Source organism: Ruditapes philippinarum, unplaced genomic scaffold, assembly GCF_026571515.1.
Source record: "Ruditapes philippinarum isolate M1 unplaced genomic scaffold, ASM2657151v2 ctg8133_1_1_1_1, whole genome shotgun sequence".
NCBI lineage: Eukaryota > Metazoa > Mollusca > Bivalvia > Venerida > Veneridae > Ruditapes > Ruditapes philippinarum.
In genome coordinates this window covers 33,213-58,599 of record NW_026856486.1, presented here as the reverse complement: position 1 = coordinate 58,599, position 25,387 = coordinate 33,213, and the positions used below count along the sequence as shown (strand labels likewise).

Here is a 25,387-nt window from a genome sequence, read left to right as displayed (position 1 = left end):
AGAATGCGCATGCATTTGGTAAATGTTGGTCAAATAGTTAAATGCCATGCATAATTTGCATCCACAATTAAATATTTTTAATATCATTTTGTAAAAGTCTGTATAGTCCAGGGCTTTGATATTATTTAGTACTTATGATATTATTCAGTACTTATAACTAAAAGAAATTTCGCTCAAGCCAAAAACTTTGGAACATAATTTCCAAATTATTCAATTTCACAAAATGCATATAAAATACATCTTGTAGGCGAACAAATAATTACTTCAGAAAACATATTAGGCGTAATTTCGCTGATGAAAAACATATTGAATCCCAGATACAATTTCAGGAATGCTCAATGTTGTGTGGAATGAATGCACGAAGAGCCTCGACTTGTTTTGTTTTCATATTGGTTACCTTTGGCTATGGTATGTTTTATTAAAGACGTTTTCGGTAGTTTTCTGTGCGCATCGTTATGCGCTTCCAAGAAAGATAATCACGCATAATTACTCTTCAAATGAAGGTGAAGTTGAATAGTATTCGGATAAGTGTTTAAATTTCGGCTATAAGCAAATAATGAGTAAATAATACAGGATAGATAATTCTAAATGTTCAAAAGGAGATCGGTTCAAAAGAATAAGAAGTCGTTTAGACAACATCACATAAAGGATTTCTCCAAGCATTAGTGCGACAGCATTGATGATAATTCTGCGCGCGTTACCCAACCCACTTGTGGTATAGTGACGAAAGTGCGTCGCGACTTGATTACTGGCAGAAAACTGGGCAAAGAAGTTTAAAATGATATATTGAGTGTTGAATAAAAAAAACAAAATAAATATCTAAGAAATTTCATTATTTTCTTTGTAAATTTCTGAATACTTGCTTACTGTTCGGGTATGTTAGTCGAGTGAAAAAAATAATATGGCCCTAGATATGTTTTAAAAAGATATTCAGTATCATTTACTTAATAATATAACATCAAAAGAAAAAGAAATTTTTATTACAACATGTTTTTGTTGTATATTTGACAATACATTTAGTATAACACTGATATTTCTTAAGAAAGCGTGGTAATTTTGACAGTTGGCATATGCGGTAACCATGGAAACTGCCCGTTTTCAAAAAACTAACACGTCAACATATATATTTTATTTCTATTTTTGAATCCACCATCAAATGTTACTTTATATATCAATAATGTAGAAAATTCTATGAAAGAAATTTCTTGATAGCTTTAATTTTTTACAGAATTCATGTTTATTTTTCTCATTTTTTTTAGTTAAAAAGCATGAAAACTTATTTTTTAAAGAAATATGTTCCAATTATCGTTTGTTTTATACAGAACCCTAAGATAAAGCAAGCTTTGTATAAAATTATGTTTATTGTGAGTGTAATAAGCTATTTTATACATTATTATAACACAGTTTGGCTATTTTGACTATTTTGAGATATACGGTTACCATGGAAACTGCCATTTTTCAAAAAATCCAACACGCCAACATATATTTTTCTTTTTCTTTTTGCATTTGTCATTAAATTTTACACAACATACAAAAAAATTAGAAAATCCTATGAAACACTTTTTTCAATATCTCTAATTATTCTCATAATTCATGTTTATTTTTCTCATTTTTGTTCGGTTGAGGAACATGGAGAACTCATTTTTTAAAGAAATATGTTCAGATTATCATTTGTTTCATACAGAATCATTTGATAAGATTATATTTGCATAAAACAATGCTCGTTGTGTGTTTCATTTTCTATTCGTTATAACACAGTTAAGCTATTTTGACAGTTTTTAGATATACGGTTACCAAGGAAACTGCCATTTTACAAGAAATCCAACACGTCAACATATATTTTTCTTTTTATTTTAAATTCGTCATTAAATTTTACTCTTCATACACAAAATTTAGAAAATTCTATGTAAGGATTAATTTTTCATAAAACTGTAGAAATTGTCTTAAAAATCAATAACAGACAATAACCGTATTTTATCGATATCTTATGTTTTACAAACTGACTCAAATCTCCTCTTATATCCGATTGCAGTATATGTGTCTACTAAGTGCTAGAGATAACTTGTAAATTGTTCAACAATGGATGATAAGCCGAGTCCCCTTTTACAAATTGCATCATCATGCCATAATTTATCTATTATCTTTAAGGATTATAATCAAGCAGAAATTTCCAGATAATCAAAAAGATATTCAATAATAGAAAACCAAAATAACATCCTCAACTTTTTTTTAATTCTATATTAGTATAAAATAAACTTTGAAATAGCCCCCAGGTCATGTTTGTAATCATGTAAAGATCAGTACCAAACTTGGGCGTCATTATATATGTATAAACACGTCGTGTTTATTATCTCTTTTATGAACAATATGCAATAACATAAACAACAATAGGGTAAAAGAGATTGAATTTCAAAATGCCCAACTTAAAGCCGCCAGCAAATACTTTAAAACATTTAACAAGCAGCTTTAAATGATGTTTCATGTATAACCATATCTAATAAACAAACAAGTCTGTGATAACTGTATATATATATACAAACTTAGAAAAATGGTGTTTTTCATTTTCAGTCACGTAGCAAAAGAAAAAAATGCTTTATCCTTGATTATGTGAATATGATCGTGCTCATATTCCTGCTAGTTTCTTGCGTTCCCGCTAATTCATTCTACAACGCTGAACGGAACAGAAGGCAGTAGTGTTAATTTCAGGACAGATCTTCGTTCATACACAGCGCATGTCCTCTACTGGATGCGCCATTCGTGTTATCCTTGTAAACATCCGTCAACATAACTATGATCATATTGCAGATTATGAGATTGTATCCACCGCGCTCGAAAGTAGGGCTCGCTTACATTAAATCCTCCGTCCATGGCGCCGCTGGATGGTATGTGTTCGCCAATACTCTCACAGCTTCTTTGTCGTAAAAAACAAAATTGGCTAGTAAATTTCAATAGGTTTAAACCTCTCTCTCCACGCAATTTTCCTTATCTGTATCACTGTTTTTTTAAACGTCTGCGTCTCCAAATATCAATATTCGTACAAGAGTAGTTTATACGTAATCAATGGAAATAAAGCTGGACACCAAGGTCAAATTATATCTCGGAAGAATTCATACAGTGCCTAGCTCCGCTCGCTCAAAGTGAACCGCGTATGCTATCCCACAGGCCCTGTGGTCCACGAGCAAAATTCCAGATCGCGCACTCAGCGTCAAAACAAAATCGCGCAGGAGACGCACCTAAACACCGCCTGATGACGCCTCGTCGCGCTCAATATTGATTGACCCAGCTATTGATCTAGGTTTCTTATTAGGATAGCTGATTTATGCAGCGGAGTGCTCTAATGATAATGGTAATAGCTACCTATCATTTCGGTTGTTTCTCTTATGAAGACGGATCGACCCGGCTCTTCTACAAAGCCATGGAGTTGACTGTACTCGCCTGTGGATATAGTACAAGAGCCTTATCAGCGTATCTTGCGACGAACAGTACACAGCATTCGCGACGCAATCTCATATAAGTAATAAGGTCGTCATTCACGTATCAGGTATTTAATTTTGTGTCATTGTTTTACTCACTTTTATTATAGAAGATTCTTGGTTTACTTACTTGTTTAATTAATGATTTTACTATTATAACTTACAAAACTGTAAGAGTGTTACGTTTTTTTTGTATTAAATATACTTATATATATTTCGATTACAATTTGAACTAATTACAAACTTAATCAAACGATAAACCAATGTAAAAAGTACAGAATGACTATCTAATAATTGTATTGCTACTGTTATGTATGCAACATATTACATGTATATAGTTTGTAATCTGACCAGTTGGTTTTTCCAATATTATCATTGTTCTATTTTAGAACATAAACTTACATGTATGTACTAGAAAGTTCTTAACTGTTGTAGAAAACTCATGCATTATATTTAGATAGAAACTTCTGGAATGATCTTTATTGTTGAAGTTGCTAGATTATGATTACTTGAGAACATAATAGACCTTTCTGGAAACTTCTTAGTTAATATATTAGGAGACATTTTTCATTAATCTTAACTTTAAGTCATCAGTTACCTTTTAAGTCATCAGTGATCTTTTAAGTCATCAATATATTTGGAGTATTCTTCAACTTGGATATTAAGTGATTTATTGGAGCTTGGATTTTAAAATAAATTATTCTTGTGGATTTTATTGTGGGAATTTATTCTAAAGTGTTCTTGGATTTAACTTGGATTTAACTGTGTTATTCAAAAAGGATCATTCCAGGATCAGACTAGACATTTAAGATTTTCACTTTTATTTGGACTTCAGGTATTTGTAAACGTAATTTGTTATTTTATTTTTCTTTAATATTTTTCTGTAATAAATTTGTTATATTGTTACAAGTTTGTTGCTGGCTTTTCTTTCTAGTTACGCCTGGCTCGTAACAGAAATTGGGGGCTCGTCCGGGATTTGAATATTTCTTTTTGGCTACATTATTGGAAATTATTACCGTTTATTTTACATTTTATTATTACCGTATTTACTCATCTGAGTTGATATCATAGTTGTTCTATTAAGTGTACCTTTTATTTTTGAAATTTTTGAAACACATCACTTTCTGAGTTTAAAACCAGCAACAAGCAGTCATGTCTTTTAATTTAGAAAAGTTTGTAGCTGAACCTTCCCAGGAGGTATTAGATTTGGCTAAGAAAACTGATTTGCTCGATCTTGCAAAAAAGTATAATTTATCAGAAATTAAATCTTCAATGCGTAAACAAGAAATTAAAAATCTTCTGATTCATTATTTTGTGGATGAAGATATTTTTGGACAAGATGCACTTTCTCTGATTGTTGAAACAAATCCAGAAATTAAGATAAAAGAGCTTGAACTTCAATTTAAATTTGAATTAGAAAAAATGAAATTAGAAAAAGAAAGGGAAGAAAGGCAGTTACAGTTAGACAAAGAAAGGGAAGAAAGGCAGTTACAGTTAGAAAAAGAAAGGGAAGAAAGGCAGTTACAGTTAGAAAAAGAAAGGGAAGAAAGGCAGTTACAGTTAGAAAAAGAAAGGGAAGAAAGGCAGTTACAGTTAGAAAAAGAAAGGGAAGAAAAAGAAAGGGAAAGGCAGTTTGAAAAAGAAAGAGAAGAGAGAGAATTTCAGTTAAAAATGAGAGAATTAGAAATCAAAGAGAGAGCAAATCAGTTTGAACATAGAATAAATTCAAAATTTGATGTCACTAAAAATATTAGGCTTGTTCCACCTTTCCAAGAAAAAGAAGTTGATAAGTATTTTCTTCATTTTGAAAAGGTTGCTGAAAATTTAAAATGGCCAAGAGAGCACTGGACATTACTTTTACAGAGCGTCTTAACTGGTAAAGCTCGTGAAATCTATACACAACTTACTGTTGAACAAAGCTCTAATTATGATAATGTAAAAGAATTAATTCTGAAAGGTTATGAGTTAGTACCAGAGGCCTACAGGCAAAAATTCAGAAATTCTAAGAAAGAAATTGGTCAAACCCATGTCGAATTTGCAAGAGAAAAAGAACAACTTTTTGATCGGTGGTGTCTATCTAAGAAAATAAATAAAAATCATGAAAAGCTCAGACAGCTCATGTTAGTTGAAGAGTTTAAACGTTGTATTCACTCAGATGTTAAATCTTTCCTAGATGAAAAACAGGTAGAAACTTTAGAAGAAGCTGCCCGTCTAGCTGATGATTATTCTTTAACCCACAAAGTCTCATTTATAAATAAAGTGAAGTTCACACCCTCACATTTTAATTCCAAGTTCAGTTCTGGTAATATATCTGGCTTATCTAGTCAGTCAAATACTCCCAAACCAAAGTCATCTGATGAACATAAAGGTCATAGTCCCTTATCTCGTCCTACATGCAATTATTGCAAGAAAACTGGACATCTTATTTCTGATTGCTTTACCTTAAAAAGGAGGCAACAGCAACGTAATGAGGCCAAACTCACAGGTCTTACCACTTCAAGGTCTGAACCTCAGTCTTGTATCGATAACAATGCAATTTTGAAGGTCAAAGAACCCAAGTCTGATTCTATAATGGAGATTTATGAACCATTCCTTTCGGAAGGTTCCGTGTCACTTATTGGTGATACTTGCCCACCTACTCCTATTACAATTTTAAGAGACACAGGAGCTTCTCAATCTCTTATTTTAGCAGATACACTGCCTTTTTCTGAGAAGACTTCTTCTGGATCTAGTGTCCTTATTCAGGGTGTAGAGTGTGGTTTTTTTAATGTCCCTCTCCATAATATTTATTTGTCCTCAGATTTGGTAACTGGGCCGGTGGCTGTAGGTATAAGATCTTTCTTACCCTTTTAAGGTGTTCATTTATTGTTAGGTAATGACTTAGCTGGAGATAAGGTAGTGGTTAATCCACTTGTAACTGACACTCCTTGTGTGGATCAGATACCTGACCCCATTGAGCAGGAAATTCCTGACCTTTATCCTTCGTGTGCAGTTACTCGAGCTATGGCTAAGAAGGCCATTCAAGAAGATAATTACGAGGTATGTTCAAAAAGTTCGTGGATTTTTGCTGTCATTTTTTACTTGGTTCATAAAAACACCCTTAGTGGATATGAATCGAAAGAGTGTCTTTAATTTCAAAAGTAAGATTTACTTTTATTGTTAACTTTTATTTCCTTTACGAGTTATGTGCACTTTAATAACCATGGCAACGCAACATCGGCGCACGTCGAAATTTTCATATAATGTTTAAATATAAACAAATGTTGAAACAAATTAAATGATTGTTTTATGAAGTTAAATACAAGTAATCATCTATTAATATTTAAATGACATAAATCTGACTTTTGGCGTCGTTTGGACGTTGAATAGCTGAACAAACAAGTTTTGAGCAGCAGTAGACAGACGGGTAAGTTGGGAAGTATAAACCCCGTTCAAAAACTAGAAATTCGCTCTTTCGGAAATTTTTACCAATAAATGTAGGATACCCCTTTATATTTTTATGAGGTGATTAAATTAACGAAGATAAATGAGTTGGCGGGCAAATCTCTTGGTTTAAGGTCGCGCAAGCGATTCAAATACGGCAAATACATGCTCACAGACAGAAAGGGCGACGAACAATTTTAGCGGCAAATTGTTGGGACGTTTGTAACGTCAATTGCAAAAGATTTACAGAAGTTCAGGCATATGCAAGTTTTGCGAGATGTCCGACATGTTTAATTTCTGCATCGGGTCTATGCATTCAATTCTGACAAAACAATTTAATTTAATTAAAATAAAATTATATTTCATTCATCAGGATATATGCGTATTTACAATAAATACTTGTAGTTATTTTTTGTTTTTCCTGTATTTACCCCGGTCTGTTTGATAATTGATGCTAGCCGGTGTTCAGTAGATTACCGCATAGAATAATTGTCAGTTGATAAAATATTTTCTTTATCATCGATAATCATATTGTTTAAAGATCGGACAAGGGCGGTTTCAAATTGATACTATCAATCAACAATTGAATTAACTTAATAACACTGTCCGTTTAGTGTCTAAATTACTCAAAAATCCCGATAAAGAGTGGAAAGTATGCAGCACTCGGACCTTTATACGAAGAATGGAGCGAATAGATGACCACTTTATATCTCGGGTCATCATCGCAAACAGAAAAATGGTTTTGGTATATGATCCGCAGATATTGAACACTAAAAAGAGTACTTTCAGAAACAATGACGCTGGTAAAATGTTTCATTTATATTGCGACGTCACGAACGTCATTTTGTTTCATCATCAGCGTGCGCCGGATTGTGCACCCCTTGTGATTTGTAACTGTCACAGAATTTTTATTTGTATACATATTGTATTGATTTTTTCACTGTTTATTAAGGACATAGGTTCATATATGACTCTTGTAAAATCATATACGCAAATTAAAAGATGTGAACAGTAGAGCCGCAGTCCACGAACTTTTTGAACAGCCCTCGTATTGTTCAGATATTGACTTAGCTGATACTTTTATAGGTCAGTCTTTTGATAATGAAATGAATTTTTCTCTTACTCCTACTCTGCCTGAAACTCAGACAGATTTTTCAATATCTGATTTTTCTACACCAAGATCTGAAGATCAAGGTCGTGACATGCTGTCAAGGTCACAGCTTATCCAGGAACAACAAAATGATCCTGAGATTTCAGTCCTTTTTCAAAAGGCTTTTAGTGAAGATGAAGCTTTACAAGTCCCTGTTTGTTATTATGAAAAGAATGGGATTTTAATGAGAAAATGGCGACCGCCCGATGTCCCTGCTGAAGAGGAGTGGACTGTTAATCACCAAATTGTGGTCCCTAAATCATATCGCCAGGAAATATTAAGCTTGGCTCATGAAACACCCATGGCAGGTCATTTAGGTGTTAATAAAACCTACCATAAAATTCTCAATCATTTTTATTGGCCTGGCCTTAAAGCAGATGTATCTAGGTACTGTAAATCATGTCATACTTGTCAGATGGTTGGCAAACCTAATCAGACAATACCTAAAGCTCATTTACAGCCTATTCCTGCATTTGAAGAACCTTTTAGTAGAGTTATTATTGACTGTGTAGGTCCATTACCAAAAACTAAATCAGGTTCTCAGTACTTATTAACTATTATGTGTGCTTCTACGCGCTTCCCTGAAGCTATTCCTTTAAGGAATATTAAAGCCAAAACTATTGTTAAGGCTCTTGTGAAATTTTTCACTTTTGTTGGTTTACCTAAATCAGTACAGTCTGATCAAGGGTCAAATTTTATGTCTGGTATTTTCCAGCAGGTCATGCATGAATTAGGAATTACTCAATATAGGTCTTCAGCCTATCATCCTGAAAGTCAAGGTGCATTAGAAAGATTTCACCAGACTCTGAAAAATATGATTAGGTCATATTGTTTTGACACTGAAAAAGACTGGGATGAAGGCATCCATTTATTGTTATTTGCTGTAAGAGAATCTGTTCAGGAATCTCTTGGCTTCAGCCCTTTTGAATTAGTATTTGGTCACACTGTCAGAGGACCCTTAAAACTTCTAAAAGAGAAATTCCTGTCTGAAGATGACATTTCTTTAAATTTGCTTCAGTATGTATCGGATTTTCGAAATAGGTTGACTAATGCATGTGAGTTAGCTAGGGTTAATTTAAAATCAACACAAAGCAAAATGAAATCAAGGTATGATGAGAATGCTCAGGAAAGAAGTTTGAACCCTGGTGATAGAGTACTTGCTCTTTTACCTATACCTGGAAAACCATTACAGGCAAGATACTTTGGTCCTTATACTATTGAGAAGAAAGTCAGTGACCTTAATTATATTATCAATACTCCTGGGAGGCGAAAGCAAAAACAAATGTGTCACATAAATATGTTAAAAGAATATTTTGACAGAGATAGCGAAATTAGTAAACCTATATCTTTTGTAAAGTCTGTTCCACAAAATCAATGTTCAGTTGAATCTAATAGTTATGAAAATTTTGAAAAGTCTGATCCTGGTTCAGCAAAGCTTGAAAACTCTGATATTCTGAAAAATCTGGATGAAAAACTTGCTCACTTAGAACCGTCGAAACGAGATGAACTGAAACAGCTTATTTATGAATATGAACACTTATTTCCTGATATTCCCACACGGACTGATAAAATACATCATGATGTCATTCTTGAAAACTCTGAACCAATAAAACAACATCCATATAGAACGAATCCTATAAAACAAAAGTACCTAAGACAAGAAGTTCAGTATTTATTGGATAATGACTTTATTGAACCAAGTCAAAGCAGTTACAGCTCTCCATGTATTCTTGTACCGAAATCAAATGGAACATATAGAATGTGTACAGATTATCGTAAAATGAACTCTGTAACAAAAACTGATTCATTTCCTATACCAAGAATTGATGACTGTATTGACAAAATTGGAAAAGCAAAGTATGTAACAAAGTTCGATCTTCTAAAAGGCTTCTGGCAAGTTCCACTTACTGATAGAGCTAAAGAAATATCAGCCTTTGTAACACCAGACGGCTTGAAGTCATGCCATTTGGTATGAAAAACTCACCAGCAACATTTCAGAGACTTATAAACATGGTAATATCTGGTCTACGCGGATGTGACGCATACATTGATGACGCAATCATCTACTCTGATGAATGGGAGGAACATCTCAAAACTATAAGAGCATTCTTCGACCGACTTAGTGATGCTAAATTGACAGTTAATCTTGCAAAAAGTGAATTTTGTCATGCAATTTTAACATTTCTAGGACATGTAGTGGGACAGGGTAAAGTAAAACCAATTGAAGCTAAGGTCAAAGCTATCTCTGAATTTCCTGTGCCTACTTGTAAAAGACAACTGATGCGATTTCTTGGTATGGCAGGGTATTATCGTAAATTTTGTAATAATTTTTCGGTAATTGCAGAACCATTGACAAATTTGTCAATTTGGAATGACAAGTGTCAAATGGCATTTGACAGCCTTAAAGCCATACTTAAGAGTGCACCAGTTCTCTTGGCACCAGATTTTAATAAAAACTTTAAGTTAGCTGTAGATGCTAGTGACATAGGTGCTGGAAGTGTATTGATCCAAGAAGACAACAATGGTGTTGACCATCCTGTTTGTTACTTTTCTAAAAAGTTTAATGAACATCAGAAAAATTACTCTACTATAGAGAAAGAATGCCTTGCTCTTATTCTTGCTATTCAGCATTTTGAAGTTTATCTAACTTCTTCAAAGTTGCCTGTTGTTGTCTTTAGTGATCACAATCCCCTCACTTTCTTGCATAAACTTAAAAACAAAAATCAAAGGTTGATGAGGTGGAGTTTATTTTTGCAAGAATATAGTCTTGACATTAGACACATTAAAGGGAAAGATAATTTGATCCCTGATGCACTTTCACGTGTCTAAAACTCTTATTTGCAGTATTTTAAATTAATCATGTATATGATATGATTGATTTTTTTTGTTGTTGTTTACTATTGTTTGTAATACACATATATATGAATGAATGTATAAAATTGTTTAACATTTCTCCTATGTTATTTGTAAGTTACATTGTTTGGATTTATGTAAAAGAAATATTCATTTCATTCATATTTCTTTTTCTTGAAGAGGGGAAGTGTTATGTATGCAACATATTACATGTATATAGTTTGTATCTGACCAGTTGGTTTTTCCAATATTATCATTGTTCTATTTTTAGAACATAAACTACATGTATGTACTAGAAGGTTCTTAACTGTTGTAGAAAACTCATGCATTATATTTAGATAGAAACTTCTGGAATGATCTTTATTGTTGAAGTTGCTAGATTATGATTACTTGAGAACATAATAGACCTTTCTGGAAACTTCTTAGTTAATATATAAGGAGACATTTTTCATTAATCTTAACTTTAAGTCATCAGTTACCTTTTAAGTCATCAGTGAGCTTTTAAGTCATCAATATATTTGGAGTATTCTTCAACTTGGATATTAAGTGATTTATTGGAGCTTGGATTTTAAAATAAATTATTCTTGTGGATTTTATTGTGGGAATTTATTCTAAAGTGTTCTTGGATTTAACTTGGATTTAACTGTGTTATTCAAAAAGGATCATTCCAGGATCAGACTAGACATTTAAGATTTTCACTTTTATTTGGACTTCAGGTATTTGTAAACGTAATTGTTATTTTATTTTTCTTTAATATTTTTCTGTAATAAATTTGTTATATTGTTACAAGTTTGTTGCTGGCTTTTCTTTCTAGTTACGCCTGGCTCGTAACACTACGTTATGTTTCCGTCAGCAATTTTATCAGCCTAATAAGCATAGACAGTAATACACTTTACACTGCTTTAAGATGAATGGGAAAATTATGAACTTAATATTGTTTTATCTATTAACATAATTGTCATATATTCCTGGTGCATATCAAATGTAATAAGTTAGTGATAAAAAACACAACATTATATAGTAATGTACATGTTTTGAAAAGCCTGGGAAGTCGAATGTTACAAATGGTGTCACTCTAATACTACTCCAATGTGATAGCCATACTATAAAAACCAATTGCCCCTCACCGCTGTGGATTCAAATCCCGACAGCTAGTTTACGGAACGAAGGTAGTTTTACTCAGGTTCGTGCCTGAAATAGTGCACGGAGGGGCACCTGAGGTCTTCCTCCACCAGTAAAGCTGGAGCGTCACCATATGACCATAACTGTTTCGGTATGACGTAAAACCCAATAAAACAAACAAACAATCAAAACGTTCAGTAAATAAGCAAATTGACTACGGTAGTAAAGCACGGAAAGTTGATGCGAAGTAGCTTTGTAAAAGTATGTCTGTTGAAATTACTTGAGAATGCGAATGCTGACATGAAAAAGTTTAGGTTTCCGGCAGGTTGTCTTAGTATTTCCAAAGGGAATATACCTCACAATCTCGCAAATACGGTTATCTATCATGGCTTAATTTAAAACGCCAGTCCAAAAATATTCACATTATACTATATTGTTATTGGTTGACATACTGAAGTTAGGGATCGTTTATTGTACGATAATTTTCTACCAATGTTGTGGGTTTATTAAAAATAATGGCATTTTTTGCTTAATTTCAATTTAACCATTTATGTTGAATTATTATCATCTTTTCCTAAACGAGAAAACAATGGGCGGAACTAAATAAAATGGAATTTTGAAAGGGGATCTGAGGTTATGAAGCCTGCATATCACAGATAAGACGTCAAAAGACAATTAAAAAAGCAGGCAACATATCCTAAGGATGATTAGACAGTATTCAAGTAGGAATACTGGAACCACCCAAGTTGAAAAAGACCAAATAGAAGAAACTAAAAATAACACATAACATGTATACACAACAATTATGTCGTGCTGAACGATCTTCAAGGATCGAAAATATAACATCTTTGATTAAATGTACGGGGAGACTAGCCTAAGAAAGTTTTTTTTAATTACAGTTCCTGCTGTAAGTCTAACATTAAAGAAAAATGAAGATTGGGATTATATAAAGGAGAATCAGACAAAAATCATTACATGTACAACATCACCATGTAGACCTGACCCAAGAGTACAGTGGTATCTCCGTAATAGAACAGGACAGGTCGTACAAAATCTGACACAGTTTTCAACCAACAATTACGTTAATGGTGAATATGGCCTCAAATCAGTTAAAAGTGTACTAGACTTAAGATTAAACAGGACGGCTAATAACCTACGCCTGTTTTGTGAAGTGTGGACTCGATCTAGTAGAGCTGATATTACAAGCAGAGATATTATCATTAATGTAACATGTAAGTTTTTACCCTTTTCTTCATGGATGGTTATAATACACTTTGTTTCGTTCAAAAAAAAAAGATTTTGATTTTCACATCGTAAATCTTTAAAATGATTTATGGTACATTATAAGTTCGAGTTTTCTTTATACACTGCAAGTAATAATACCAACATCTTAGCTTATGTTTTACGTCGACCAGGCTTTAATAATCAAACGTTAAACAAATCACTTATTTAAAATTTTACAGTCATAACGCTTTCATACAGTGTTCCGTTTGGACAATCCTGATATTAAATTTTTGTGTGTACCCGCGATGCACGGTACGATGGTGAATCTGCGTTGGTACGATGGTACAATGGTGAAAACACGATGTTACAATGATAAAAACTAGATGGTACGATGGTGAAAGAGCGATGACTGAATGGTGAAAACGCGATGGTACTATTTCACCATTCAGTCATCGCGCTTTCACCATCGTACCATTGCGTTTTCACCATCGTACCATCGCTCTTTTACCATCGTGCCATCGCGTTTTTCACCATCGTACCATCGCGTTTTCACAATCGTGCTATTGCGTTTTCACCTTTGTACCATCGTATTTTCACCATCGTGCCATCGGGATTTCACAATCGTACCATCGCGTTTTCACGATCTTGTAATTGCGTTTTCACGATCGTGCCATCGCGTTTTCACCATCGTACCATTGCGTTTTCACTCTTGTACCATCGATGGTAAAAACGCGATGACATAATGGCGAGACGCTGTAGTACAATGGTGAAAACAAGATAACGCGATAGTACGATGGTGAAATCGCGATGGTACGATAGTGAAAACGCGATATAACATCGCGTTTTAACCATCGTACTATTGCGCCATCGCTATTCGAATCGTACTTTCAAAATAACTTCAATTTACAATTTCCAAGACATACAATTGTTTGACAGATTATAAATACATTTTAAACTATAATTTTTTTAAAGTATGCCTTCCAAAGGTATTCACTAATATTTAATACATTATCTAATAATTTACACCACAGGCAAAAAACGTATTTAATAAGATTTGATTTTACGATTGATTCATTCAATATCATGGGTGAGGAACTGTTACACAAAGGATGGAGTTCGTATGATAACTTGTCAGGAATTTGTCAGATAACTGTCAAGTAGTTATGGAAAATGTTAATTCATACTCCGTGTAACAGTTCTTCCCCTGCGATTATGTCATACCTTCTTGATTGGAAAATAATGACATAATTCACATACATATTTATCCTTAACAATTGTTTAGCAACACTCGTATATTATTAAGAGTTAAGAAAATGAGCAATATCGTTAACTAACGTTACTTAGATTTTTAAGCTGCTAAAAGCAATACAGATATTTATTACTTAGTTTTGTTCACAAAGCAAAATTGTAAATATTTTAAATAGCTTCAAATTATATTTAAATCTATTATATAAATTTAAGTGTGGTTCTTGTGTGTTATATATACAAGATATGATCGTGACATTCTTAGATTTTGTCATTATTATTCTTATTTCTTAAGATAAAATGTTTACTAATAATGAGTATCTGTCTTAGGGTTTTGACTTTGTTAATAGCAGATAAAATGATGCACTGAACAAAGTTATTTATAAAATAAATTGCATGATGTTCAGTATGTGTGTTAAGATATATGTTCACACTTTGATCACCCTTAACTTATTTCTTTTATATGCTATTATTTTTCGAGTGATAAGTTTATTTAGAAGTCTGCATTGTCAATAAATCTGTTAAATCTGTTTAATGTGTTACATTTTTTAAAGGGAAACACGGGCAAACTTTTCATTTCTCCGATTTAAATTTTACATTCAATATTCTGTAAATATCCTCAAAATGAATACACAAGGCAGTCACTGGAACAAAACATTTCTCCTTATAAAGAATAAAATGGCGGTTTCCTAGCTTGACCCACGTGGGTCAGGTTAGAGCGTTAAGATTTTACAATAGTTGTCACAGTGAACTCCGGAAACGCTAACGAACATGTCAAATAAATGGCTAACACCTTTTTCAATCATACAATATCCACAATGTCTTTTTGTATCTTCAACGGTTACTTCAAGTCACATGACTTGTTTTTAAACTACTTGGTGATTCTGACGGCGTCTTAATTTCGTTCAACGTGTATAGATGTATGCTTCAAACCCAAAATATATAGAATTTGTACAGACATTTATGCTGGAACTTTAAAAAAAAAATTGTCATTTCAGCGTGATTTCATAAATTCAATTTAATATTTTTGTCATTAAAGTGCCTAAGTATCCTTTTAAAAGTTTTATTTATTATTATTATTTATTATTATTATTATTATTATCAAAGTCCCGCCTGAAAGTAAACCTGTTATACTTGGATTGGGAAACATCAACATTTTTCGTGTTATTGAGTCAGAAACGGAATATTCTGTTTGTTCAATTTCTGGTGGAAACCCTGTTCCATCATTAACTTGGAATTGTTTTGGCAGTAATGACACAACGACGGCAACACAAGGGAGTACAGTAACAAGCACTGTTAAATGGACAGCTTCACGCAATTATAACACATGCTCCTGTACGTCACACCACATATTAAGTGATTGGAAAAGGACAACGATTGTAACAGTTAATGTTCAATGTAAGTTTAAGTATGCAATGCCCTTTGAAAGAATATCAATTAAATGCAAGGCATTGATTGTTTACAAATGCAAAACAGTGTGATCGGATACAATCTGACGAAAGTTCAAATCTAGTTCTATTTTATGTAGATCTGACGACGACCGTATATGTTTCACCTTTTTTATAATTTGGATTTCCCGAGAAAGCCATTTTAAGCCATGCAATCAAACCGGTCTTTACATAGGCATTAGACGAAGAATCAAATAACTTTTATACGTTGCAGTTAAACAAATTGTTGATTGTGTTACAAAAAAAGGATAAAACAAATATAACCAGTTCGTTATCTGAAACATTAAATTGTGTTATACAGATTAGAATTGATCAGTTATTTTTATTAATTTTGATTTATTTATTTACAATTAAATTTGCTGTTGGTTGTGATTGCAGACAAAGCTCGTGCCGGTAAATATTTTGTTCTGAACAACGAAGCAAGTACTTCTGTCACGGTTTCGGAAAATGAAACAGTTGGTTTACAATATGAAATAGAAGGAAATCCTACACCCACATGTGAAATATACAATGATAATAATCCGGATAAGGAACAATTTGTCAATTATTCACAAAATTATGCGATATGCTATACCACTTTCAATGCAAGTTGTCTTCATGATAGTGTATATACATGTAAAGGTTCCAATGATATCAACAAGGCAGCATCGACGGAGAAAAATATCAATGTATTCGTACAATGTAAGTAAGTTTTTTTTTGTTTTTTGTTTTTTTTTAAAGATAATTTTAAAAACAATCTTGACTGTAACTTAAAGGGATTTCACAATGAAGATATATGTTTCTTTAGATGATAACTATACGATAAACACTAGTACTATTTTGAAACTATTAATGGGTATGTCCTATTTAATTTCCTTATTTAATTAAAACATGATGAACACTCAAAAAAGCTGCTTTAAATTACATTTGATTTTCAAAATGATATTAAGTGTTATATAGACGAACTTAGTAAATTAAGCCAATTAGCATTATCGAATAAGAACACGTTTTGAACGTATGTTCATTTAAAAATTGCAGTTTTTAGAATTATTGCATATGAAGTTTAATCAATAACTTCTTTTAAGGTTCTCCTAGACCAAATCCTTCTGTGGCAACAATGGATCATGTAATTGCCGAAATAAATATGCCGATAAGCCTCCACTTTACAGCACTTGCTTATCCAAAACCTATTAGTGCCTCATGGAGTAAGTTTGTTGGACAATCCTGGATTGCAGTTAATGAAAGCAACAATATACGGATTTATCAATCAGATTTGGATTTTGGTATGACAATTATTCGGGCAACGAATGCAGATATTGGAGAATACAAATTATTGATTTCTAATGCCATTGGATCCTACATTCACATTTTCTACATTGAACAAAAAGGTTTGCAAGAACATTTTCTACACAATTTAGATACGTTTTTTAACTTAAACATGTCTTAAAGATATAACCAGACAGATGAATTATCGAGAATCAGTTGTTGTCGATATTATTTGTACATTCGTATGGTTATATTTCTAAGCATATCATGGTTTGTTTAATCCCGAGACATTTGAAAATGCAAGAGAGATATTCTTTACATAGAGCTGCAAATGAGTTAAATATAGTACACTAAAAGTCCATATAAATGGACAGTATAAAGGATATACAACACAATTTGGTCAAAGTCCATTATTAGATGCTGCAGATGAATTGACTGTAGTTAATTATGCAACATATATGGCTTCAAGGGGTGTACCCCTGACAAGACCAGTTCTAAAAAGAATTGCCCTAGAGATTATTTTGCAAAGAGGGGGAGATTCTAGGGTTAATGTAACAACTGGACCTTCTGATAAATGGGTAAGGAAGTTTCTTCAGAGGCATCACACTTTATCAGTGCGTATAGCACACCCTCTTGAGCAAAATAGAGTCAGTTTGTCTCAAAGTTCTGTAAATGATTATTTTGACTTGCTTGGAAAATACTCTGAACAAATTGAATTTAAGTAATGAACCATCCCAGGATATATAATTGCGATGAATCTGGATTTTCAGGCAAGCTAAATCCAAGCAAAAAAGTTATTGTGCCAACAGGTACAAGGCATGCATACCAAAGTATGGTAAACCTTTCTGGTCATGTTACACTTTTAAATGCAATATCAGCAGCAGGTCAGACCACTCCACCAATGCTTATCTTTTCTCAGTGTCTACCTCGGATGGTCTGTGATGGTATGCCTGATAGCTGGACATTTGTTACAACTGAAAAGGGTTACATAACTACAGATCTATTTTGTCCAATGGTTTGAACATAGTTTTGTTCCATATATTGGTGACAAGCGCCCTGTTCTTCTCATACTAGACAATCATGCAACACATGTATCCAAAGTATTCATTGATGCAGCACGTAGACATACTGTAGATTTGCTATATCTACCAGCACATTCTTCCCATCTTTTACAACCCCAAGATGCAGGATATTTTCATGTTTTGAAGCAAAAAAGTTGCTGACATTTCCACCCAGCTGGGTTATCTTGGAATCAAAACACTACCTAGACATCTTTTCCCGAGGGTGTTAATGCAGGCTTTCAATAAAACTTTAGGCAGCACTGTAGCATCAGCTTTTAAATGTACAGGAATATTTCCTTTCAACGAGAAATGCTGTAAAAAGCTCTTATTCCTGACACAAAACCTAAACAGTCAACACCTGAAGCAGCCAAATCTGTTCCTATTGAAAGTAAAATCTGTATGTGAACATTGTGGACACTCTAAGGAAAATGCTCTTGTTAAACTAGGTATAATATCTGAGGATCTGAGTTCAATATTAGTTGAACCTCCTATTCCTAACAAGCAAAAGTCTGCATCCAAAAGGAAAACATATAAAAATGCAAGATCTGTTTTGCACAGTGAACCTGAAAAGAAAAAGAAAAAGTGAAACATTAGAAATATGAGTTAATTGTCACTTACGAATAACAATGACACACAATTGTTACCTGCATCTGATGACAATCAACAGGACCAGCTTGACAATGAAGAAGTTTGTGTTGTATGTATGGTTGGTGACAGACCAGAATATTCGTGGGTAGGGTGTGACAAATGTGACAAGTGGTACCACTATGAGTGCTTGCCATCTAATGTGCAAACAGATGTAGATTTAAGTTTAGTTACCAGCACAAGGTGGCTTTGTAGATATTGTGCAGAGGAGTAATTATTGAAAATATAGACCACAAACTGTTGTTCTTGTTATAGTTTATAGTTCATGTTACTAGTTAACTTTTTGAATTTGAAAAAAAAACTTATTATCTACATGATATTTAGTCACAGAAACTTTTTAGTTACACTCTAACAACAGCAGTTGACTATCTTCTGAAAAAAATGAAAAGTGTACATAGTAAGTATATCTTAATAAGTTTTACTCTGTAAAAATATAATTATATGCAAAAATATAAATACCTGCTTTATATTAACAAATCAGTCTATAAATATGATGAATGATTACAGGTAATATCCGTTTTATTTTCGTAATATACCGGTGGGCGAGCATGGGTCTCCTCCTTCAACATTTTACAATATTTATTTGGTGGTGTTTGACCTGGCAGACAGTGCCCGGATGTAAGTGTTTATGTTTTAAATGGGTCACATTACGTAACGAATATGACCAGCTATAAAACAAATTTGAAAAAGTTTTTAAAAGTCAAATTGTATTAAAATAATAATCAAATAATTGCCTTTATTGGGCGAGCATGGGTCCGACGAGTCTACTCTACCCTCTACCCAAGACAAAACATGACCCTCAGAAATTCTTAGAATGATTTCAGATTTACTGTAGAAAAAAGATCAGTGACATCAGTCTGATCAGAATCGTTTTTTTTTTTTTTCAAGCAAACAAGTTTATAAAAAAATCAGGCACTAAGCATTATTCTCTCAAAGAAATAAAAAGAGCATTTATCAACATTAACATAAATAAAAAACATTTTCTCATATTAATTTAAAAATTTGTGTTGTCTAGTTTTGTAGGTTAATCGGAGTGTTAAACTGAATGACAGGTAGATTCTACTGTATTTGTTTACATTGACAACTGTCCGTGTTTCTTAGAAAGGGCGACAACCAATATTAGCACCGATGTCTATACGCCGTTTTTCCGGCATAGTTACTTGAATATGCGACTGAGGCCCTCGAATCAATCATAGGTGAAACCGGGCTATAACAAGAGCGCGTGACTATGTTAACACATGGTTTTGGTCCCGTTATAACATTGGCAAAAGAGGGAAAAAATAGCCGATTTTATGCTATAATACATAATAACATGCAATTCCTTACATCGTTTCTGTTAATTTTTTTCAATGAAAATAAAGGTACTTTAAATTTTTAAAAAATAGATCTAGTCCATTTTTTTAGAAAAAATGCACAGGTTAAAAAAAGAAGTTGATGTAAAAACTACCCACTCTAAGTTTGTTCTTGAAATTTTGCATTTCAACTAAAACGAAGATAAGCTTCATGAAAATAGGAAGAAAAAATTGTTTTGTTACCATTCATTGTAAATTATCTGCCCTTGAATTTAACAAAAAAGTCCATTTCAAGGGCAGATATCTCAAAAATGAGAACGGTGACCCCAATTTTTTTTTTCGCTTAAAATGTTTCTGTTCAACAAGCCAAGTTAAAAAAATTCTTTTGAACAGTTTTTATTTTGTCTATATGTCTATATGAAAACTCCCGAAAACGTCTTTAAATATATATATTTCTTGCATCTCAGACAAGATTATCTACCGTTTACATCGGTGCTGGAAAACTCTGTCTTACACCCCCATGTAAGACAAGTCGCGTGCTTTAAATGACGTCATTGACGCGCGCCTTTTATGATGAATGAATCGCGTTCTTAGGATGACGTCATTTTCCTTATGAATGAAGCTGTATGTTATACGCTACTATAAGAAAAGTGCGTAATATATATATATATATATATATATATATAGATATATAAGTATATATATATATATATATATATATATATATATATATATCAGTTTTTATAATTTCTGTTCCGGAAATATTTGACATGTAATATGCAAGAAAAAGAATCAAACACTGGCTGTTGGTACAGACGGGAATATCCAGCTCTCGGGTAACTGTTTAGCGGAAACTCGACAGATATTCCGGTCTGTACCGGCAGCCGGTGTAAGATTCTTATAAACCGGTGGTTATTTAAGTCAAGTTGCAAATATTACAATTCTCTGAACAAAAGACTTCTCTCTTTTCTCCTTCTTTTTATTTTAAAACATTCTTCTTCTTCAATAACAAACTTTTATAACCAGTGTTATCTACTGGAGGTAAAACTGCAGATAAAATAGAGCGGTAACCTACTGTAAACCTTTATTTTATTGTACATATCTGATAACAAATCAGCACAAGTATTTAAGGATGCTGTGAAGGAATCAATATTCTTTTGACGACACCATATCATAAATTGTCGTAATCTTTCTGAGTACCAGTTCTTCAGATGGCTGTAAGAAGCTTTGGAAAAAAAAAACCTTTTTCTCTAAACTGTCTGTCCATAGCAACCATGCAGTCAGTTTCAGAACACCTGGATTTGGATGACATATCTGAGATTTGGTTGTTGTATTAACAGATTTGTAACCAATAGAAGACATAACGGTTGAGCTACCGATAGATTCAATAAATCTGGAAACCATGGGCGTCGTGGCCAGAATGGAGTTGTTAGAACCAGTTTGCAATGAAATTGTTTCATATGATGAAGAACTCTGGAAATGAGACGGATATAGTTCAGCGTTCAAAAAGACATCAACGGGCGCTTGCATATATTTCACATGACCAACCGACGTTTGCAAATCGACAATAAGTGGAAAACATGGGTTTATATCCAATATAACCTTGCCAATGAAATTATAGATTAGTTAGGTACGAACATTACTTGTAAAAAGACATATATCTTCTATTATTTTCCCTCTACATGGGTTTCCAGTGAACAAAAAAGATAAGAAAAGTTAAAAACCTATCGGCGTTTGCCTTGCAAAAAGAAAATTTGTGTCGAAGTGTTTTAAAAGAACACATAAGTCTCGCAATTACTACATATATAAAATAAAAGCTCAATTAAGGCCGGGTCCTAAGGTCTAGGTCATAATTTTGTGGATGCAGTAGAAAAAAAGATATCTTCAAATAATTACCTGAAATCGGGTCCGTAATTGCTGAAATGTTAAATCGGCGTTTGCATTTGTGGTCACGTGACAAAACTTCTTCATCCAGGGTGGTATTTTTTTTAAATCTTTATTTGATTTGGACGAGTGTTATAGGAGATACTTGATTCACTAAGAAGAAAAGGAAACAGGCAAATAATACAAAGTGTGGTAAAATTAAAACATGGAATGTTACAAAGTAATAATAATAAGCTAATTCATTTTTTCAGCGGCCTCAACACAGTCTGATGAACTTGCCAAAACTGGACTCATTATTGGATTAACAATAGCTTTAATTTTCATTGTAACAACTGTAACTAGTGTAAGTGTGGTTTTGTGCAGAAGGTATGTTCCTCATTCCATTGTGTCGGAGTGCACTTACTTTATCCTTGATACTATTCACATATTGTGAAACGTAACATTTATCTCAATGAATCATTTAATTTGATATAACTCGAAACATGCAATTTGAAAGATGATAATGACACTGCTGATTTACAAATAAATGACAATGATGTTTTATACATAACCGACACACATAAACATTTTACTGATTTTTTTTAATTTTAGGATAAAACAGGAGAGACAGATGTTAACCATTCGTATCAAAATGTATCAGGTAGAGTGAAATCTTAAATTGTATCTGGTGTTAACTAGACCTTTAAGTAGAATAAGTTGAGCTAAAATAACAAACCTGATTTTTCTTCATTTTTTTTTTAAAATTCTCTCATTAAACGGGCTTACTTTAGCTTGACTTGAACTGATTCCTCAAATTAAGTTTTAATATCCTTTACGTTCCCTTTATATATTTACATAATCAGTAATTATAACTGGCAATTTATTCAATTAATCAAAGAAAGGTAGATCACAAGGTTATTTGAAGATTTGGCTTAGGATTAATATGGAACATAAATGCAATGTCAATGTCACTATAATCACTAAAATAAAAAAAGTAAATAGTTTCCGTTTGGAGACTTAAGAAAGAAATAAAATATTGTAATCAAGAATATAACAAGCTTATTTTGTGACCTCACTAAGGACCACTCGTCAAGGTCATGGTCTCTATTACTAAAATATAAATAATTATGTTCTCGATGGATTACTTAAGTAAGGAACGATACATTGTTATATAACTTACAAAGCAATCAGTTTGCGATAATATAATGTATTACGAGGGTCAGGTTAAAATTTAATACAAACAATTATCGTAGATATTTGCTAGCCTTACAATCCAAATACAAATAAAATGGTTTAAGGATTTATTCTTTTTTTAATTAAGAGACTATTGTACTTAAACGGCGCAGAATAAAAGCATTAATTGTAATTCCATTGTTGTGAAGTGATGACAGTTAATGGTTTTCTTTAAACGTTGTGCGTACGTTATTCATTGGTTTTTATTTCAAATTGGATGATAAAGGACATTTCACAGATACATCAATTTGAATGCAAGTGATGAATTATTGTATCTAAAGAAAGTAATTGTAATACACATAATAAGCATTTGCAATAATAATGATAAATCATTTTTAATTTTAAGTTATGAAATACAAAATTGAAAGATAATATTAATATCTTACCGATAATTAAGCATCGAATAACACTAGGATTTATTGTTAACATTATGGTGTTTGAAAGATAAGTATGTTGTTTCTTCATAAACACATACCATTACATTATTGAACTTTGTAATGGGTAAGTATTATTACTACACACAAAGGATGTTATCTATCAGGTATCATTTTGAAAGATTTGGTTATAGATCTTTAGAAGAAAGACGTCTTGTGTATTAAGCTTACTGAGTACATGTCGTTTGCTTTCAGTAGCAATTGTTCAAAAACCGGATTCATGGCATTGTCGTGTTTCTTGAATTACATGATATACTTTAATTTCTTATCATTGAAATTAAAATGTTCTACTTAATAGGTGAAATCAATCAACAGATAGGTAATGACAAAACGTATGAACAAGTAGGTATGAATGTTAAAAAAGTGGAAAGCACAGTCAAGGAAATACAAAAATTCGATAAAGGTGAGACAGAAATAATACTTTTAATTGTAAACAAGCAATTGTGTTTTTGTGTTTTTAAAGTGAGAAACCTTTTCTCAACACAAATTTATAACAAGGAGAAAAGGTCATTCCACTCAGGAAAAATATTTACATTTCATTAACTTTATTCTCAGTCTCGTTTCAAATTTGTAGCTATACGTACGTATGTATGTAATGCAAGAACAGGTCTATATTTTCTTTATTTGTGTCTGATAAAATACCTCATTTAAATTTCAGAAATAGAAGACGAAAGCGACATTTCAGTTACATATGAGAAACTAGCAGAAAATAGAAAAGATGTTAACCAGTACTCTCAGCTCCATAGTATGAAGGAGACAGAAACTGGTACAGGAGTTGGAACTAAAATAAGTCTTTCTAGTGGCGAAAAAGAACGAAATATCGTCCAGTCCAATATTTATATAAATATGAACATATAAATACTTTACCCGTAAAAACTAGTACAATACTTTATCACCTGCGTAAACTTAACGTACAAGATTTATCATTTACAATTCAGCTATACTTATTTTGTAAGACAGGTTTTAGAATATATTCGCACACAAGCTGTCATTTATTGTTTAACAATTTTTAAAAGGCAAAGAAGCGAAAACAATTTTATAAAATGTGTTCTCTATGTAAGTTTCGACGTTTAAACTTTGTAGCAAACTTTAATGAGGATTGAATATTGATAGAACATATAAATACTTTACCCTTAAAAACTAGTACAATACTTTATCACCCGCGTAAACTTAACGTACAAGATGATATAAAATTATATACGTGAAACTATAAAATCATCATTTACAATTCAGCTATACTTATTTTGTAAGACAGGTTTTAGAATATATTCGCACACAAGCTGTCATTTATTGTTTAACAATTTTCAAAAGGCAAAGAAGCGAAAACAATTTTATAAAATGTGTTCTCTATGTAAGTTTCGACGTTTAAACTTTGTAGCAAACTTTATTGAGGATTAAAGATTGATATTTATGAAATCACATTGGCAGTACACTTAGTTGAAAACATGTAAAATTATTTAAATATTTACTTAGCAAATACAAGAAACATAACGAATATTATAATTTCAAATATGCATATAAACCAAATACACCTTACTCGTGTACGTGTTATTTCTCATACAGAGACGAACACAAGTACGAACACACTTGACAAAAGTTGCGTGTTGAAATAAATTGCCTAAAATATTTGGTTAACAGGAAGAAAAATATTTTAAATTAAAATAAACAGGAAGAAA

The 25,387-nt window shown here is 32.4% G+C and overlaps 1 protein-coding gene across 1 annotated transcript; it reads left to right on the top strand.

Moving 5' to 3' along the window:
* Positions 1-2,732: 2,732 nt before the first annotated feature.
* Positions 2,733-22,498, top strand: LOC132746703 (basal cell adhesion molecule-like). Its single transcript, XM_060735919.1, has 7 exons — positions 2,733-2,816; positions 3,448-3,541; positions 12,921-13,253; positions 15,598-15,888; positions 16,317-16,619; positions 17,003-17,305; positions 22,317-22,498. Exons 1-7 carry the CDS (start codon positions 2,733-2,735, stop codon positions 22,496-22,498), a joined length of 1,590 nt encoding a protein of 529 aa, XP_060591902.1.
* Positions 22,499-25,387: the final 2,889 nt, after the last annotated feature.